This window comes from Ursus maritimus, unplaced genomic scaffold (genome assembly GCF_017311325.1).
Source record: "Ursus maritimus isolate PB19 unplaced genomic scaffold, ASM1731132v1 scaffold_2, whole genome shotgun sequence".
Classification (NCBI taxonomy): domain Eukaryota; kingdom Metazoa; phylum Chordata; class Mammalia; order Carnivora; family Ursidae; genus Ursus; species Ursus maritimus.
In genome coordinates this window covers 16,238,300-16,258,549 of record NW_024424452.1, presented here as the reverse complement: position 1 = coordinate 16,258,549, position 20,250 = coordinate 16,238,300, and the positions used below count along the sequence as shown (strand labels likewise).

The following is a 20,250-nucleotide window of genomic DNA, read 5'->3' as shown; positions in this document are numbered from 1 at the left end:
TTTTTTTCCTCTTCCCCCTCTTCACTCCACTGGAGGATTGATATCTGGGTCAGGAATGTGGGGAGTTTTTCTTTTTCAGATCATCCTGCCTAGCAGGAACTGGAATAATTTGTTCCTGCTTAGCAGGAACTGGAATAAAGTGTTTGATACTTGGTCCAGGGGAGAAAAAGTCAAGTGGCATCTTTGAAAGTAGAGATTAAAACTTTTCTGTCATGGCAAAAATTGGATGTATGCCTGGGGTAAGTGAAGAACATGTGTCATGACTGTGGCCCCAGATATGTTCAACTGTGTGCGAGTTTGTCTTTGCCACGTTTATTTAATTGCTGGTCTTAGTTTATTAGTCTATCAGTTTTACCCTTTTTAAGATTCTTGGCTCTCTTGACGTTTTTTTAAGGGTGGGCCTCAAATAAATTAGATTGGCTCTTGGGGAAGTATTCAGATAGACAGTTTTCAGATTGGCACATAGCATGCCGCATTGGGTCTTCAGGACCTTCAGGAGGGAGTGTGCCTATTTCACGGCAGAGGTTCTCTGGCCTCACTCACTCTACAGGCAGAAGGTGGAGTGCATGGGTTATTTGGCTCTCTCAATCAGAAAATGGTAGAGCCAGGATTGAGGTCTAGTCTTAGCACTTCATTTCTTAGCATTTTCATTCTGAAATCACTGTTCTTATGGGGACAAGCTTCTCTCCCCAAACCTTCGGTCTTATTAGGTCTTACGAGGATGCTGAGTTTGAGGGAGGAGGGTTGGGAATGAGTTTTGATGGTAAGAAGAGGGAAGGTTAGCTGGGAAAGGAAGGTAGAGGTAGCTCCTTATATTTCAAGGTGAGTGCCCCTCGGCCTGTTTTCCTGAAGGTGGGGCTTGGGTCGATAGGTGCTATAAATAGGCAGTTGTGTCACTTTCATATCCTGCCTAGACTGGGGGCTGAGGTCATGGTATCTTGAGATTTTAGCTTTGAGCCTTAATTGGTGGTGGATGGCCCTTCCTTTTCAAAGGAGGGTGTTGGAGATAGGGAAAGGGTAGGACCAATGAGTTAAAACCTTAGACCTTTCCTCTCAACTTTACCCTAAGCCTTTTCCGACCCCTAAAACTGTTTTTTTTCGCCCCAGCTCTCAAGTCTGAGTTAAAAGACGTGTTTTACCTGCCAGTGAGTTTTGTTGAGCATGACTTTTGTTAATACAGAACTAAAAATTACAGCCAACAGCAGAAAAGGTATTTTGCTGTCGGAAGCATAGCTTGTGGAGTTCCTGGGACTCGTCTTCGGGAAGTGCTTTCCTCTCTGTTGAAAGTTGTCCAGTATGTTGAAGGTGTTCTCTAGAGAAGGGTGCTTCATCAAATACGGTCACGGGCACGAGGCAGGGAAGCGATTGCCTTGTCAAAGGAAATAGGTGTTTTACTCTCCCTACTGAGTGGGGGCGCTCAGTAACCAAGAGTAGGTTGAGAATGGCTGGGGTGTTCTCCCAGGCAATGCTTTGGTTTGGCTATTGAATTTGGTACATGCTAGGAGCCGAGGATGTGGCAGTTCTTTTTGGTGTGATCAGGCTGCCTTTACTATTTCTTTGATCTGCTGCTGCTTTTGATCTGTTTGCTTGAAGGACTGGTTTGAATAACTTGATCCATGTCTCTGAGAAGTTTGTTTCTGCTCACCTAATAGACTTCCAGTGTTAGGGTTCAGTTGTGGTTCTGGATCCCTGCTGCAAGGGGTGACTTGGACCTGTTAGTATTAAAATCCTACATCCGTAAAAGGGCTTAGTGATTGGCCTTGCTCTTTTTTTTTTTTTTTAAGGTTTTATTTATTTGAGAGCAGGAGAGCAAGAGCACAGGCAAGGGTGGGGTAGGGGGAGAGGGAGACCAGCAGATTCCCCCAGAGTGGGGAGCCTGATGCGGGACTCCATCCCAGGTGGACCATGACCTGAGCCGCAATCAACAGTTGGTCATTCAACTGACTGAGCCATCCAGCCACCCGTGATTGGCCTTGCTTTTTAAGGAAATAGGGTCCCAGGTGTCTGACAAGTAGGTAGACTCAGCTTGGGGGCTTTTCCAGGACAGTGGATGAAGATGGAAATACAGTAGAGGGAATTGGTTGGTTTGGTTCCAGGCAGCTTGTTCTTTCTGGTACTAAGTGTGTTGGTGAGAAAAATGTGAGACCCACAGGGTTTTGGAATTTGGACCCTCTTTGTTCTTTGTTGTATTCCCTTGGAATAGCTTGGCCAGCAATAGCTAGTCCTGTTTCTCTCATTGGTGAGGATTTTAGATTTTTTTGTCCTTGGTTTTCTAAAGAATACATTAATCTTACTGAAGTATTGAAAATAGCCTGCTGTCTTGAAGCACTAGGTGTCTGACGATTCTGGATTGAGATCAGCAGGTTAACTAGGAAGGGAGGAGGGGGTTTGGTGGTGGGTGGGGAGAGGTGTGCTGCGGGTCTGTTTGCTGCCTCCTTTGATTTAGTTCTTGGTTAGGGTCCATTGTCCTGTGAGACAGCACATTACATCTTTATTTCTGCGTGTTTCTTCCCACTGCACTGCAGTCTCTTGTCCCTTGATCATCTACTATGGGTTTTGTCACCAGATCTCACTTCCACACTAGTGTGCCAGAGAACCTAAACTCAAGTGTTAGCTGGGGATCCCATCTGCAACCATTCCTGCCCAGTTTTTCCAGAACTCAGATTCTGTTTCCTTTCTTTGAGCCCACAGTACTTAGCCTCTTTCATCTTTATTTTTTTTTAAATTTTATTTGTAAGTGATCTCTACACCCAGTGTGGGGCTTGAGTCCCTATGCATCAAGAATCACATGCTCTTATGAGCCAGCCAGGTGCCCTTCTCATCTTTAGTTTTTTATTTTGAAATAATTTTAGACTTAGAAGAAAAATTATTTATTAAATTTATTAAAAATGGTCTCATTCACCTCTCTATGAATTATAATCTTCATGGTACCGACACATAAGAGCCGAAGAAGTAAAGTCAAATGGATCTTGCAGGCACGTCTGACATTGGGGCTTGTAGAAATTATTGGGCCCTTAAACCCCTGGTGTTAGTAGTTAGAAAAGCTTTTGGAGGCTGTTCAATCTAAAATTACTGGTATTGAAGCAGGAATAGAGAGGAAAGTACTTAAGAGCAGGAGTTTGGATCTGGAAACAGTGCTCCCTGCTTATGGATAGTGCTCTTTTAAGATTATTTTAAACAATTTGACAGTGCCAACCTACAGTCAACAGTTTTTTTTTTTTAAGATTTTATTTATTTGACAGAGATAGAGACAGCCAGCGAGAGAGGGAACACAAGCAGGGGGAGTGGGAGAGGAAGAAGCAGGCTCATAGCAGAGGAGCCCAGTGTGGGGCTCGATCCCACAACGCTGGGATCACGCCCTGAGCCGAAGGCATATGCTTAACCGCTGTGCCACCCAGGCGCCCCATACAGTCAACAGAGTTTTTTTTTTTTTTAAAGATCTTATTTGACAGCACAAGTAGGCAGAGTGGCAGGCAGAGTTGGAGAGGGAGGGAGAAGCAAGCTCCCCGCTGAGCAGGGAGCCCAACGTGGGGCTCGATCCCAGGGTCCTGGGATCGTGACCTGAGCCGAAGGCAGACGCTTAAACCAACTGAGCCACCCAGGCGCCCCTGATTATTTTTAGAGAGTGAGCCTGTGCAAGTTTGGGGGGAGGGGCAGAAGGGGAGAGAACCTCACGCAGACTCCGCTCAGAGCATGGAGGCCATGACCCTGAGATTGAGACCTGAGCCAAAATCGAGTTTGACACTGATGCCTGACTGGGCCACGTAGGGGCCCCAGAGAGAAGGGCTCCTTTAACAGAACAATGGAGCCACTAGTGTGAGGAGTGGAGACAGGCGAGGCATTGGGACTATCCTTGGATGAAGGATTTGGGATTCTCTGTCGTGCAGTGGGAACCAAACGAGGTGGTTCTAAGTGGAGAACTCCAAAGGAGGGTGAGTGGGGTGGGTATGGAAGGAAGAAACATTGCGGGAGCGGGAGCCGAGAACCCCGGGTAGCATCCTGCCCGAGCACCTCTGGGTGGCAGTGTTGCACGACTGCCCGAGGCCCTGTACCTTGCTCACTGCCCTGTCCTTAGGGTTCAACGGCAGCCCCTTTAGGGAGTGAGGACCTGTCTGTCAGATCTGGACTGATAGGGCTTGTATTTATTTTATTTTATTTTTCTGGAGTTTGAGAGAAGGCTGGCCTATTCTGTGTACTGTCTCCCTGAGTAAAACACCCACATCCTGATAGGAGAAGTCCCCTGCAGCCCTCAGACACATGGTGGAGCCGCAGCCTCTCCAGCAGTGTGTCTAAGTTGAACACCTCGATCGTTGGGGAGTTTTGTTAGCATGTGGATTCTAATTCACTGTGTAGGTCCAGGTGGGGGACATGTTCTCTGGCAATGTTGACGTTGCTGGTTCCACTGCACACTTAGACCCATACTTTATAAGTCTGGCACAGATTGCTTTTCTGCCGTTTCCCTCTACCTTCCCTGTCAAGGGGGACTTGACTCTGTGTAAAACTTTATAAATGGTGCTAGCTAGAAGTTAGGCTAAATGTCACCTTACGGAGGGTCGGGTCCTGCGTGTAGATTTTTGTTCTAGCTAGCATAGGCCTAGCCAGCACTAGTTTTTGTTCTTGTTCTCTTTTTCCCCTTTTTATTTATTTTTTTAATGATTTTATTTATGGGGCGCCTGGGTGGCTCAGTGGGTTAAGTGTCTGCCTTGGGCTCAGGTCATGATCTCTGGGTCCTGGCTGGAATCAAGCCCCGTGTTGGGCTTCCTGCTCACTTCCTGCTCGGCAGGGAGTCTGCTGCTCTCTCCTGCCCCTCCCCACTGCTTGTTCTCTCTCTCAAATAAAATCTTAAAAGATTTTGTCAGAGCGGGGGCACAAGCAGGGGGAGTGGCAGGCAGAGGGAGAACTTAACCAACTGAGCCACCCAGGCGTTCCTGTTCTTGTTCTTTTTAAAAAATTCTTTTTTCTGGGGATAGAGTACCAGGAATACTGGGTAGGGGCATTTTCAAGTCTGCAAGGGGGTAACGCTACCTTTTTTTCTTTTCTTTTTTTAATAACATTTTTGTCAGCGAGTGGGGGGAGTGGCAGGCAGAGGGAGAAGCAGGCTCACTGAGCAAGGAGCCTGATGCGGGACTCTATCCCAGGGTCCTGGGATCCTAACCTGAGCCAAAGGCAGACATATAACCAACTGAGCCACCCAGGCATCCCTCCTTTTTTCCCAAGAACTTAAAATTCTAAGTAAATACACCCAATATGGAGCTCAATCTTAAAACCCTGAGATCACATGTTCCACCAATTCCAGCCAGGCACTCCTGTTGTTCTTTTATCAGTTTTGTGGTGCTTGGAGGTTAGAGCAAAAGTTGATTGAAGTGTTATATACGTTAAGTCATCGGGGAGCTCAGGAACAAAAACGTCCTAGTGGAGATATGCTAACACTAATGTGTACTAGCTATGGACCAGTTGCTGTTAGGTGATGAGCCATATCCTATTATCCCTACTTTATAGCTGGGGATGCTGAGGCACGAACTGGCCTTAAGGGTCAAAACTGATGTGAAGTGGAGCAGGGTTTTGAGTTTATATCATTTGACTGTAGAACTTGTATCTTTGACTGCTATGCTGTGCTGTGCTTACAGGCAGAATTCAGTTCTCTTGGGGTAACCTTGGGTGGTGCAGTCGGGTAAGCATCTGACTCTTGCTTTCTGCTTAGGTTGTGATCTGGGATTGAACCCCCTGCTGAGCCCCGTGTCAGGCTCTGTGCTCAGTGTGAACTCTGCTCGAGGTTCTCTTTCTTGCCCTCACTCTGTCCCTCCCCCTGCTTGTGCTGTCTCTAAAAAATAAATTATTACAAAAAAAGAAAAAAAATTCGGTTCTTCCATGCTCCCCCCGACCCCCCAGTCTCCCCAAGGGAAAAGGCCCCAAGAAATTTTAACCCAGGGAGCAGTTTCTTAGAACCATTTCTTTTGCTTCAGGCCTGCACTGGTTTTTGTAACTTTTTTTTTTTTTTAAGATTTTGTCAGAATAAGCAGGGGGAGCAGTAGGCAGAGGGAGAAGTAGGCTCCCCACTGAGCAAGGAAAGGAGCCCAATGGTGGGACTTGATCCGAGGACCCTGGGATCATGACCTAAGCTGAAGGCAGATGCTTAACCAACTGAATCACCCAGGCGCCCCTTCATGTGGAGTTAAAAAAAAAATTGTTATGGGGCACCTGGGTGGCTTAGCCATTAGCGTCTGCCTTCGGCTCAGGTCCTGATCCCAGGGTCCTGGGATCGAGCCCTGCATCGGGCACCCTGCTCAGCGGGAAGCCTGCTTCTCCCTCTCACACTCTCCTTGCTTGTGTTCCCTCTCTCGCTGTCTGTCTCTGTCAGATAAATAAATAAAATCTTAAAAAATTTTTTTGTTAGACACTGGAGATACACAGTACCTACCATTTATTACTTTTTGCACGCAAGGCACTTGAGAGGTTGAAAAGCTGCCTTTTTATGAGGGCTCAGTCCTATGTAAAAGACCTACATGGTTGGCTTTTAGCATAGCCAGCCTGGGAAATACCAGCGGAGCCCAGATAGAGGCATGCCTATGGCTGATAGATAAAGGGTGCTCTAGGACAGGTTTCAAGTGTCCAGTTAAGGGACCAGCATGTCCTAGGGGATGGGGTGTGAGCAGTATTACTGGGATCATGGGGTATGTGAAAGGAAGATAGAGGTTGGATAGAGTGCTTAAAGGGCTGAAAGAATTCAGGTGTCCTAATGTTAGAAATGAGGCTGTCCTTTCCGTGATAGTTTTGCTCACTCCAGCCCTTAAAGGTAGACGAGAGGTGGTAAACCTGTTGCGGGTGAGACATTAGGCATGAGCCAGGTGGTGGCAGTGAGGTTGAAAGGAGGCGTTTGGACGTAAGTTGGAAGAGCTCGCAAGCTGGCATAGGCAACATTAGTCTTGGATATTAGTCTTTTTTTTTTTTTTTTTTTTAAGTAAGCTCCACGCCCAACGTGGGGCTTGAACTCATAAGCCCGAGATCAGGAGTTGCACGCTGCAACTGAGCCAGCCAGGCGCCCCTGGATGTTAGTCGTGGAAGTTAGTTGGAAGAGCTAGCATCTGCAAGACTGACTGATCTGCTTTGTTGGAACATGTTAGGATTTATTTTCTAGTGAAGGTGATACCGCTTTATGTCAAGATAGAGGGATGGTGAGAGGAGGACGGCTTCAGTTTGATAGGCTACGTGCTGGCAGAGGATATAAGTGACATAGGAGAACATAAGACATCTCAGGGTTGAGTATGGAGTGGAGAGCATCTGCATTTATTTTATGGGGTAGCTTGCTAATGAGTGATGAGCCTGGGGCGCCTGGGCGGCTCAGTTGGTTAAGTTTCTGCCTTCGGCTGGGGTCGTGATCCCAGGGTCCTGGGATTGAGTTCCGCATCGGGCTCCCTGCTCAGTGGGGAGTTGGCTTCTCCCTCTCTGCCCCTCCCGCACGTGCTTGCGCTCTCTTGCAAATATATAAATAAATAAAGTCTTAAAAAAAAAAAAACTCCAAAACAACAAAAACGAGCCTACAGGAAACTGGTAGGGCGGATTGCTGCTTTTGAAAAGCTCTGCTTTCCTCCTGGAGTCCCAGGTAGCATCAGGAGCGGTTAGTCCCTTGTGATGAGTGGGCGGCCTTGACGGTGGCCATATCTTACCCTGGTAGCTTCCTACTGTAGCAAACTACTTTGCTCCTGTTGCTCTGGGAATCCAGTAGTTCAGGATAGGGACGTCTTACACAGACTGTCAGAATACTGTGCGTACGCCCCTGAGGAAGTGTGTGGGAGGCCTAAGCACTGCATTTCTGGTTCTTGTGTTCTCTAGGCGAGGGATCCAAAGTGAAGTCTACACAGCTTTGTTCGTCGTGAACTGGTGTATCATGTGAGTGGTACAGAACCACTCATGCACCCACATACCTGGATCCCCTGTGTCTGATGATCTGTCCCCTAAGAATAGGGCACCGGGCTGGTGCGCCTGCTTGTTGCTTTGCCTGCCCACCCCTATCTCGCTTCAAAGCCAGAAAGAATTTGGGTGCAAAGGGTATGCAGGATGTAGTCCTAGGATCCTGGTTCCCCAACAGTCTGTGCTGTTTCCTGGAGAAAAACACTTCTATTTCTATCTGGAGGCAAAAATTCAATCAAGAGAAGAAATGGCTCCCAGAACTCATTCCCAGAGTGTTAGTTTTGTGGTTGGCATGTTTTCTGGGCAAAGTATAACCTATAAGCCCTTCCTCTAGGGGGTGGCAGGGAGCAGAGGGAGGGAGCAATTAAGCCTGCTGAAGTCCGTGCCAGTGGCAGAAGGAACCCAGAATTATGCTTGCTTGTGCTCGTCTATGTTTAGAGGATGCTCTGTCTCTCTCCTTGAAAAGTGCTCTAATTTTACATTTGTTTTCCTAAAGGCAAAAGTGGAGGAGAAGCTATGTAGACTTGTCTGTTGTCGAGTGTCTCTGACAAAGCTGGCCCGTTACAGTTCCAGACCATTTGTACACATGTCTGTGTTAGACCTTGGCCACAGGGCTAACTGGTCTCAAAGGCAGACTCTCGGTAGCACTGGAGGAGCTACCAAATGGTGACTGTGAGGCAGAAAGGATAAAGTGAGGAGCCTGCTGCCCTAGGAACAGGCCGGGAAGTAGAGCTTTACTTGGCCTCTGCCGCTCTGACCTCTGTGGCTTAGCTCTGCACGTGCTTCCGGGCTGGAAGTAGGAAAAACACACAAGTACAAGTTGGCATTTCATATATTGTGTATAAAAACAGATTCAGATTCGGGGTGAGTTGGCTGGAACTGCCAGGGATTATATGTGGGGCTGCTGCGGGGGGAGACACCTCAGCTTTTCTCCAGGTCGGCCACCAGGTAGGGGTGGGTGTTCCTCAGGGCCTGAAGGAGCAGATCTTTGCAGGTCTTGTTCCAGGCTGGGGCAAAGCTGAGCAGCTTTCTCATCTTCATTGGGTTGGTGGGCTCTGCCCGCACTGCCCCGTACTGCTCCTCCGACAGGACGTTCCCATACAGGGCATCTAGCACCCCGTCCACATCTGTGACCCGTGCGATGAGGGCTGCCCGGTGCTGGTCCACAAAGTGCGGCCCTGCGGGCAGAATGGAAGGGAGCAGCTGAGCCAGTTCGCAGGGTGGATACGGGGGTCCGTTCCTGCTGAGCACTGCTTGCTTCAGAAATTGCTCTGGAGCCCTAAGGGGTGGGGCTCAAGGTGGGCAGCCCCCCCCCCCCCACAGATACAGTGGGATGAGTATAACTTTGTTTCTGTCTCCCTCCCACCAGCCCCCCACAGGTGTCACCCGAGGGGTGTGTAGGTGGGTGGGAAGGGTAGGCCCAATCTTGCTCCCTTTGTTGCTGGCTGTGGGACACAGCTTCAGGCTGTGCAGGGGTATAGTGGGGTGTGGCTGGAGAGGTTGGGAGTGAAGGCCTCACTTGGCTTGGAGCTCATCTGTTAAGCCTGGATGCCAGCAGGTGGCCCCCCCCCAAACAGGTGGGGCCCAAGTGGTGTGTAGGTGGGTGGGAAGGGTAGGCCCAACCTTGCTCTCCCAGTGTTCCTGGCTGTGGGACACAGCTTCAGGCTGTGCTGGGGTGTGCTGGGGTGTGGCTGGAGAGGTTAGGAGTGAAGGCCTCACCTGGCTTGGCTGCAGTCTGGTGATCCTGGATCCCAGCAGGCCCTGGAGCGGGGCCTATAAGGAAATTAGTCAAGTGGTCCCCTTCCCTTATCATATCTCCAGTCTCTCTGGGTTGCGGGCCCCTTGGTCCGGAAGCCAAGTTCAGGGCCAAGCACAGGAAACCTCCCTTCCCAGCAGGCGGAGGAGCTTTTGTAATTTTTAGAGGGTAGGAGGAACAGAAAGTGAAAGAGCCCAAGGGGCAAACATTGGGGTGGGAGCTGGAGTATTGAGGGGCTATAGGAGGAGACCCCAAGATCTGGGCCCTTGCAGAGCGTGGAGGGGGCGTGCTCACCTTTGCACGTGATCTCCTGCAGCTTCTCCGCTGTCTCCTGCATGCCAATCTCACGCAGCACAAACGCGGTGAGCTCTGCGCTGTACTTTTCCAGATAGAAAGAGACGAGCTTGTCTGTGAGGTCCATGGCGTCCATGGACATCAGTGTCCCCCGCGGGATGCGCCCATAGCCTTCGCGCAGTGGCACTGAAAGTAGCTTCAGCTTGAACTTCTTGAACTCGTCTGCAGTCAGGTTCTCCAGGGCATCCAGGATGGCGTCGCGAGTGCACCCCATGGCTCTGGGGTCCTCTGCTGCTGTCGCTCACCCGGGATGTCTGCAGACCAGGAAGTCTGCTCTGGGGCGGGACCTGGAACTCCCCGCCTTCTCCCCAGCCCATTGCCCCGTGGCATAGGGCGCCCCGACTACCCCATTGGTTCCCACCCACCAAGGTCTGCAGACTCAATAGCCTGGCCATTGGGGGGCGCAGGGATTGCGTCCTCCAGCTGGTGTGTGAGGTGGGACCTGGGAGCGTGGGGTAGCACCTGCATCTCCAGGCTTGCAGTAACTAGCACAGACCAGGAACCTGGTTTATTGAAGTGCCAAGGTTTAGAATCTTGGAATTTTAGGACACTAAAATGTCTACATTTCCTCGAACCTTAGCATCCTCTCACATGTCATAGAATCTTAGAATCCTAATAGCCAGAACCACGTAGCTTACCAAATTCCACATATTGGGAAGAAAAGAGATGTAAAAAAAGGGTAGGGGACGCCTGGGTGGCTCAGTTGGTTAAGGGTCTGCCTTCAGTTCAGGTCATGATCTCAGGGTCCTGGGATTGAACCCCGCATTGGTCTCCCTGCTCAGCAAGGATTCTGCTTATCCCTCTCCTTCTCCTCACCTGTGCTCATGCTTGCGTGCGCTCTTTCTCTTTCTCAAAACCTTAAAAAAAAGGGTAGAGAATAGTTGTGTACTTTGTCTGCCTCAGTTTCCTTATCTGTAAAATGGGATTATAACACTCATTCACTTAGTAAATATTCCAGCATAACATGGGCTACCTGATGGCCTCTGAAATCTTGCCAAATACTTCCTGGGACAGCCAGGATTGGGTCCCAGGAGCTGAATCTTCTGGGGAAGTGATGATGAGACACTTGTAATGAATGGTTGAGGAACTTCTTGACTGGAGGGAAAGTCATGGGTGGAGAGCGACCCTAGGCCCACGGGGCTTGATCTAGAAGAGCAAGTGGAAGGTGGCATGAGTAGGTGTTGGAGCCCAAGCTGTGCCCAGAATCCTTAACTTGCCTTTAACATGTCTGGGAAGGCCCTGCTGGCCTGGTCCCCACGGCCCTCACCAGCCTTATCTTGTGCCACCCCCTGCTCTTCCTCCATCTCTGAGTTTCAACCACGCTGGCCTCTCAGTTCTGCAAATGTGCCACACTCCTTTGCTTCTCCCAGCCCCCCCCCTTTTTTAAGGTTTTATTTCAGAGAGAGAAAGAGCGGGGGGGGGGGCAGGCAAAGGGAGAAGCAGACTCTGCACTGAGCAGGGAGCGCGATGCGGGGCTCCATCTGAGGACCCTGGGATCATGACCTGAGCCGAAGGCAGACGCTTAACTGATTGAGCCACCCAGGCGTCCCTCTCCAAGCCCTTCGACATGTTCCCTTGATCTGGAAATCTCTTCCTCACTCTTTGCCTGATTGAGACTTTAGGTCTCCGGTTAAATGTCCCTTCCTCTGGCCGGCCAGGTGTAGAATCCCTCCCAGACTCGTTCATAACACCTGCTCTCATAGCAATTGTGACCGAGTTGTGACTGTGGATTTGTTTAGCGTCAGTCTTCCCTGCCAGTCTGTAAATCGTGCCTGTCCAGATCATTGTTGCATCCAGAACAGTGCTTGGCCTATAGCGGTTGTTCAATAAATCTTTGTGGAATCAGTAATGAATGAAGGGACCTTGTGGGAAACAAATCATGAGAGACTCTTAACTATAGAGAACCAACTGATGGCTGATGGAGGGAGATGGGCATTAAGGTAGGCGTATGTTACGATGAGCGCTGGGTGTTATGTGTAAATGATGAACCACTGAACTCTACTGAAACCAACACTGAACTATATGTCAACTAACTAGAATTTAAATTAAAAGCAACAACAACAGTGAAGGCACCTTGTGGTTCAAGGGAGGATACCAGTAACTGGAAGGCATGCTTTTCATATAAACTTTCAAAGAGAGGCAGCTGCCAGGAGCTGGAAGACTGCGGGCGTGAAGCTGTATAGTGTCTGCTTTGAATCTGGGCTCTCCTTCCCAGGTGGGTATCGGGAATCCATTCTTCCATTTCAGCTGGGCTATAACAATCACCATTCCTTTGACTGATGTGATCCTGACATATACGTGTATTTATTCATTTATTGGACATCCATCGCCCACCAGAATGTGAGCTTGGGGAGGGCAGGGACCTTGTCTGTCTCGTTCACTGCTGCGTCCCCAGCATCAAGAGGGCACTTGATCCCCAGGAGGTGCTCAGTGAAGATTTGCTAGATGAAGGAATAAATGAGGCCGTGTTTCCTGCAGCATGTTATATTCAAGAGCTTCCAGCAAGGCTGTAGCAGGGCTCACTCCCCACCCCTGTGCATGTTGCCCCACGTGGTTTGGGTCTATTACGTGCCAACATCCTCACCGTGGGTGGCACTTGGGGGCCAACAGCCAGTGTTCCTTGGCTTATGGCTGTTTAGTATTGTGCCTCTTTCCTGGTCTTTATCCTTTTAGAATCTCCAGTTCATTTTGTCCACCGTGGCCAAAAGGCTCCATCTTCCTAGCCCACACACTGAGCTTACCCCTTCCCTGCTCAGAAACCTGTGAGTCTCCAGGGCCCTCAGAATCAAGTCCAAGCTCCTCGGCTTGGCCCTCAAGATCCTTGCCAACCTCCTCAGCTACACCTTCGACCCCGTTGGCCTCTGGACTTCGCTCCCCAAGTGGCAGCTGTTCTCCGCTTGGCCTCTTTTCCTTTGTGGGTCTGTTCAATGAGTTACTGCTTGTCCCAACATTCATCAGAAGTCACTTTTCCAAAGAAATAATAAAAATTTGAGCTCTCTCTTTAGGCTCTGATCTTTTACACGCATGATTTCGAAGCCTGACAACAGTCCCTTTGGGGCAGGGACTAGTAGCCCTATTTTACAAATGAGAAGACTGAGGCTCAGAGAGGTCGAGGAACTTGCTGAAGGTCATAAAGTGGAGGCGTTCGTGTAGCTTGTCTGTCTGGCTTCTGAATTTGTCCTCTGTCTCCTCATCCCTGTTGACTTTTCTGTCCTCTGTGCAAAAAGAATTAGTCCTTCACATGTCTGCAGGATGCCTTTACGATGCCTTTATCACACAGTGTGTCCGTTCACTCTGTTTTCCCACCAGACTGAGAGCTCCTTGAGGACCCTCTGTGATCCACAGCACCGACCCCAGGGCCTGTCATAGCTCCAGCCACTATAAGCATTTATGGAATGACAAAAGAATCCTGGAATCTAGAATCATAGAAACCTGCTCTTTTCACATTGGTAGAATCTTAAATGCTTTTCTTTTTTTAAAGATTTTATTTATTTATTTTAGAGAGAGAGAGTGAGTGCGTGAGCAGGGGGTGGGGGGGAGGAGCAGAGGGAGAGAGAGGGGGAAAGAATCTCAGGCAGACTCGAGCCCATGTGGGGCTCCATCCCATGGTCCTGAGATCATGAGCTGAGCTGAAACCAAGAGTTAGATGCTTAACCAACTGAGCCACCCAGGTGCCCCAAAGCTTTGGGTTTTTGAGCTATGGAATTTTAAAAATGATTGCCTGACTCAACCGCCACATAGAGCAGGGATCCCCTTAGCCACATGGCCATTCATCTGTATCTCTTGAACCTTGTTTGGATGGGATGGCCTTGGCTTTAAGTAGGCTCAACGTAACAAATTTCAATGGAACCTGTGGGACTGTGGGAAATTGTGCCTGGGGGAATGTGTGTCATGACTAGGAGGAGAGGGTGGGCTTCTCCTTACAACTGGCTTCCTGGGGGCAATGGGGCTAAAGCTGTGGGTCATGGTGGTGTGACACTGTGCCCTTCCCTTGTTCCTGCATGCTACCACCCAGAACAGCTATTCCTTTCATGGAACTGGAAGCCTCACCAGCCGATGGCTTTAGGCTTCACCTCAGAACAAGGGACACTTTTTGGCAGGTGCATGTGCTCTGTGAGCTATTGTAGGCTCTGAACTCAGAAGGGAACATTGGTTTTGGATAATCTATTGTATTCTATTTTTTAAAGTTATTTTTTTTTTTTAGAAAGAGACTGTGAGTGGGTTGGGGAGAGGGGCAGAGTGAGAGGGAGAGAGAGAATCTTAAGCAGGCTCCATGCCCAGCACGGAGCCTGACATGGGGCTCGATCTCACCCGAGCTGAAATCAAGAGTCGGAGGCTTAACAGACTGAGCCACCCAGGCGCCCCTATCTTATTCTAAATAGATGTATTAAGGATCTACTAGACGCCTGCCCACATGATAAGTGCTGGCGGGAGACGGTAATAGTAGTACTAACAGCTTTCATTCTTTAGCATTTACTATGTTCTTTTTTTTTTTTTTTTAAGATTTTATTTATTTATTTGACAGAGAGGCAGCGAGAGAGGGAACACAAGCAGGGGAAGTGGGAGAGGGAGAAGCAGGCTTCCTGCCGAGCAGGGAGCCCAATGTGGGGCTCGATCCCAGAACTCTGGGATCATGACCTGAGCCGAAGGCAGATGCTTAACAACTGAGCCACCCAGGCGCCCCAAGCATTCACTAGTTTCTAGGCACTGTGCTAAGCATTTAATATGCATAATCTCATTTAAACCTCCCAACATCCCTGTGAGGTGTGTGTGCCCCACCTTACAGAGGAGAAAACGGAGGTTTTCAGAAATTACTCTGGAAGCCAACAGTGGTAGTAAATGAGGAAACACAGATTGAAACATCTGACCCCTAGGCCCAAATTCCAACCACCGTCCTAAATGTCCCACTCTCCTTAAAAATTGTCTTGGAGAGATTATGTATACGGAAATTTATGCCTCCTCCAGACTGTCCACAAACATCTTGGGAGGGTAGATGTTATGATAATAGTAATGAGAACATCAACTTCCTCCTCTTTGCAGAAAGCTCTAGGACTTAACATTCAGAAGATTGTGGAATAGTGGGAAAAGTAGGAGATGCGTGGTGTCAGACCCACTCAGATTCAATTCCCAGATCCTCTTAGCTGTGTGACTTAGGGGAGGTCGGAGTCCCTCCCTGGAGTCTGCATTTTGTAACATGAATGTGCCCACCTCACCAGCCCATAGGGAATCAGGACCCCGAGAAGGGCAATGACTTGGCTGAAGTCCCCCAGGGAGGTAGAGGCAGAGCCTACTTGTTCCTGGACACTGGCAGGGTGATTTTCACCAGTGAGGTGGGCAACAGGAGCTTTGGGCAGCTCTCTGGGCAGCCATGATAATCCCTTCTCCCTTAACCCCTCCTTTTCTGGGGGGAGTGCTCAGAGCTCTGAACTTTGATCCCTGGCAAGGGAAGAAACTTCGGGTCTTACCTCAGGCCCACGCTTGCCCCTGGACTGGAGCCAGAGCTGTTAGTGGTGGTAAGACACCTCCTGGGTGTGATTCTCCCCACCCAACCAAAGTAACCCTTGATCGCTGGAACTAGATTGCTTCTGCAGTCGGGACCACAGATGGCCAGAACATTGGGCAAGCCACTTAATCTCGTTCCTCTTGGCCTCCTTGTGAAATAGAAACAATGCTGTGTTGTTACAAGGTTATAAATGAGGTTATGAGGTTATAAATGGATTAGGAATGGTGAAATGTTTGGAACAGGCCTGGCATATGGTCGGTGATTCTGTCATTGTTAAAGCATCTGAGCCTCAGTTTCCCAGCCTCCGAAGTAGGGATGATGTTATTGACCTTACAGGGTTATAGGGAGGATTCCTTGGAATGCTTAGTAATAATAATTGTAATACCATCAATAGCCAACATTTACTGAACATTTCCTATGAGCTTGGCATTGTTCTAAGAGTTTTGTATGAATTAGCTTGTTGAATCTTCGTAACAATCCAAGAATCTGTTTTTTAAAAAAAGATTTATTTATTTATTTGAGAGAGTCCGTGAGTGAGTGGGGGAGGGGGTGGAGGGGCAGAAGGAGATGGAGAGAGAATCTTCAGCAGACTCCCTACTGAGGGCACAACCTGATGAGGGGCTCAGTTTCATGACCCCGAGATCATGACCTGAGCTGAAAGCAAGAGTTGGACGCTCACGAGAGAGAGGTGATCTTCTGGGCGTACCCAACATGAGTTTGTGATATCGGCGTTCAGGACCTGCTTTTGCTCTGGCCCTGATTGGAGGATTTCTGCCTTCTTTCTGCATTTCTCCAATACAAGGAGCTCTCACCTTCCATGGCATTTATGACTCCAGCCATTGGGAAGCTCTCCCTTAGGACGAGCTGAACTCCGCCCCCTCTGAGCTCTGGCTGCAGGGACGTCACGGAGCTCCATCTTACCGTCGCAATACAAGTCCTTACTTCCTCCTCCAGATATGCTCCCTCCAACCTGCTGTAGACAATCAATGTCTCTCCCATGGGGCAGGGGGCAGATCTGGCCCATCCACAGAGAGAGACTGAGTTGACCGTCACCTTGTCCTGGGCACCCACTCCTATTGACCAAAACCTTCCGCCTCAGCCTGGCAGTGACGGAAACTCCCGGTGAGATCGACATTCGGGATGTTGACCTTATGAGTGGAAGTAAAGTGGTTTGTGGTTTCAGAGACCAGCTCCAGATATGCCTCACCCTCATCCCCTCCTGTTGGGGGAAATCAAACTTCCCTGGGTTTCTCAGGGGTCTGGTAAAAAGCCCTAGTAGCTTCCTGAGGCTTTTCAATACTGTAGTTGTTGGTGTAGTCAATTGCTCTGATCCAAAAGGATAATAAAACTTATCTCTTCCTGAGAGGCCTGAAGGCTGAGAGCCTGTACAAGGTTCCTGGGTTAAGCCCAAAGGTGCCAGGAAGCCTGGGGTAGCTTCCTAAGTGGGCCAGCGCGCAACATGCAAGAGCTTCAAGTGTTTTGGAAGAAATGAGCCACGGAAGTGGGAGACAAGTCCAGTGACCTGTCATATTTAGGGCTTACTCATGCTTTTGAGATGCAAGTCATTGTTTATCTAGACACTGCTTTGCAATTTAACAAATTATTAAAGGGAATGGGAAGTTCAGTTCATAAATATAACTTTTTTTTTAAAAGATTTTATTTATTTATTTGACAGAGACACAGCCAGGGAGAGAGGGAACACAAGCAGGGGGAGTGGAAGAGGAAGAAGCAGGCTCCCAACGGAGGAGCCTGATGTGGGGCTTGATCCCAGAACGCCGGGATCACACCCTGAGCCGACTGCGCCACCTAGGCGCCCCATAACTTTTGTATATAAACACAAGAATGCTCTGCTTAAATAACTGAGTTCTCCCCCCACCCCAAATTCTGCATTTTCCAAAGATTTTGATCAAGCACCTGAGGGCAAATCTATATTTAATCAACAAGGCTTAATAAGACAATCTTTAATATTAATCTGTTATAAGATCATGGAGATTATAGAGCTGTGCCATCCCGTTTGATAGCTACTGTAAACACACGGCTCTTGAGAAACTGAAACGAGGCCAGTCTGAGATGAGATGTGTCCTCAGTGTAATACACACCCAATTTCAAAGACTTAGTATGAACGAAAGAATGTAAACTATTCCGTTAATAATTTTAACTTCTTAATTTTATTTAATTTTTAAATTTAATTTTTTATTTCTTTGCTAATATATATATATTTTTAAAGGAAGCTCTATGCCCCACATGGGGCTTGAATTCATGACCCCGAGGTCAAGAGTTGCACGGTCTACTGACTGAGCCAGTCAGGTGCCCCACATTAATAATTTTCATATTGGTTACAAGTCAAATGATAATGTTTTGGGAGAGTGGGTTAAAGAAAATATATTTGTGAAATTAAAAAAAAAATAAAAACAATAAAACCAAAGACTTGAGCTGAGACCTGGAAGGAGCTTTCTGGCTCCTGGGGAGATTTATTTACTTGCCAAAGAGTTGGAGTAAGAAGATCTTTAAGCAGGGGAGAGGGGCAGCTGCTTTCTTCTCCTTGATAATCAGGGAAAGGAATTCTTCCTTGTTGCTCCCTTATAGGGTGTCTGGCTACCATCAAGGGCCAGTTAACTTGGCTCTCATCCTATCATCCTAGGGCACAGGGAGCCAGACATTTAAGATTTCCTGGGAGAGATTTGATAAGTCTGTTTCTGATTCAGAACACCACGTGTGCACATTTGGGATAAAATTAATAAAAATGAACATTAAAAACCCAAGAGAGAGGCAAAAAGAGAGTCCAAAGGGGGGAGATAAGACTGAAATATAAGCAGAAACTCAGATTAAGACAGAATGTGGTCGAGGGAGGGAGAAATGGACAAATCCAGGGAAAGGCTGAAAGAAGGTGCGGCTGAGAGGCCAAAAGAGAAGGACCCAGTGAACTTGTGTGTTTATTCATTCACTGAGTATTTATTGAGCACCGGTACTATGCACATGCTTTATTCTAAATTGGAGACAAGCAGTGTACAAAATTTACATTCTGGGAGGAGGAATCAATCAAAAAAACCCAATAAGTAAAATATTGCTTGTCAGGTGGTAATAAATGTTATAGGGAAAAATAGAGCAGGGGAAGGGAGAAGTGAGATTTAAAATCAGGGCGTTAGGAAAAGCCTCATTGAAAAGGTGACGTTGGCGGGCGCCTGGGTGACTCAGTTGGTTAAGTGGCTGCCTTCGGCCCAGGTCATGATCCCAAGGTCCTGGGATCGAGCCCCACATCAGGCTCCTTGCTCAGCTCTCCCTCTGCCTGCCGCTCCCCCTGCTTGTTCTCTCTCTCTCTGTCAAATAAATAAATAAAATCTTAAAAAAAAAAAAAAGTGACATTGGGTAAAGATCTGAGGGAGAGGAGGATGGAGACCATGTCAGGTCTGAAAGAGTGTTCCAGGCCAAGGGGCCAGCGGCCCAACGGCCAAGGCTGGAGTGAAGAGGTGGGGAGGGGTGAGAGGAGAATGAGGTCAGCTTCAGTAGGGCCTTGTAGGCCACAGTGAAGACTTTGGTTTTCATTTTGAATGCAATTTAAACTGAGATTTGAAGGTGAAGCATGTAAAAAGCCAAAACTCTCAGGGGAGAATCAACTTCAGTTTCTTCATTTATTCAGTGTCCCTCTATCAATCATTTCCCAAGCGCTTTGGGAGGCCCACGTTGCCCCAGGGACTGTGCTGGGCACTGGAGAGACCAGCAGGGAAAAGACCTTCCCCTCAGCTCTGGAAGAAGAAAAACTTTCAGGGTCCTCTGAGGTCCTGTGAGCCATAAACTTGGGGAATAAGAGGGTGACAAACGGGAGGGGCCACACACAGGGGAGGGGGAGGCTGGAGAGTGTGGAGTGGGGGGTGGGGAAGAAAGGAGAGACTCTTCCCAAAGGTCTTTTCTGTGGTGTGAGAGGCCCTGTCTCCTGCTGTTGTCATTTCTGGCTCCAGGCTGAGCCAGGGAGGGGCCCGTGGATGGGCCAGGACAGGTGGCCTTGACATGTGATGCTTGTCCGCTGACCACTCAGTCCTCACTTTTAGAACGGTTTCCAGAAGTGATGGAAAGGGGTGGGCAGGAGAACTAAATATAGTCCTGGGGCCAAGACTCAGTCTGGGAGGGTCTGTCTGCGATTCACTCTGTGCCCTCACCAGTGGTGGTCACCGCTAGCTGCGCCTCTGAGTCCCCTGTCCTTGCTCTGAGCTTGCTGTTTGCCCTTTGCCTGTCTTCAGACACAGCTTTAATTGCCCCTAAGGTTAGGCCTGACCTTGAGTGGGCCTCCTGGGAGTCTCTTTTTGCTCAAGATCTCCAAGCAGACCTGTGAGTCCTGTGGGTCTGGAGATATGGGGGAAGGGAGGGCCTGGAGATATGGGGGAAGGGAGGCGGAGGCCTGGGGCTCCTGGAGAGGTAGGAAGGTAGGGGGTGAGGGCTCTGGGGAATTTGGGGCAGGGGCTGAGGCCTGGGGCTAAGACAGGGGAAGGACTGCAACCTGGACTCCTGCTTAGGAGCTGGGACTGAGACAAGGTCCCTGTTTATGGCTATTTGGGGGGCTGGGGCTGAGAAACGCAGCTGAGACTGCTTTTGGGATCGAAACTGAGTCCCCCCCGTGCCCGTTGGCCAGACCCGGAGTCCTTTTCTGTATGAGACACGGGAGGTCTTTACGGGCCGGGGATCCTCCCCGTCTGGGGCTGCGGCCGGGCCTAGGTCGCGGCCGGGCTGAGCCTCC

The 20,250-nt window shown here is 48.9% G+C and overlaps 1 protein-coding gene across 2 annotated transcripts; it reads right to left on the bottom strand.

Annotated features, from left to right (window-relative positions):
* Positions 1-8,722: 8,722 nt before the first annotated feature.
* On the bottom strand, positions 8,723-10,311 carry LOC103657888 (apoptosis-associated speck-like protein containing a CARD). 2 transcript variants are annotated; one of them, XM_008685336.2, is made up of 3 exons: positions 9,959-10,310; positions 9,628-9,681; positions 8,723-9,086 (listed from the first exon to the last, which is right to left on the bottom strand). In XM_008685336.2, the coding sequence occupies exons 1-3, from the start codon at positions 10,230-10,232 to the stop codon at positions 8,830-8,832; spliced, it is 585 nt and encodes a 194-aa protein (XP_008683558.1). In that variant the 5' UTR covers positions 10,233-10,310; the 3' UTR covers positions 8,723-8,829. The 2 variants fall into 2 exon arrangements, with proteins under 2 accessions (XP_008683558.1, XP_008683560.1); XM_008685338.2 differs by lacking the exon at positions 9,628-9,681 and having other exon boundaries at positions 9,959-10,311.
* Positions 10,312-20,250: the final 9,939 nt, after the last annotated feature.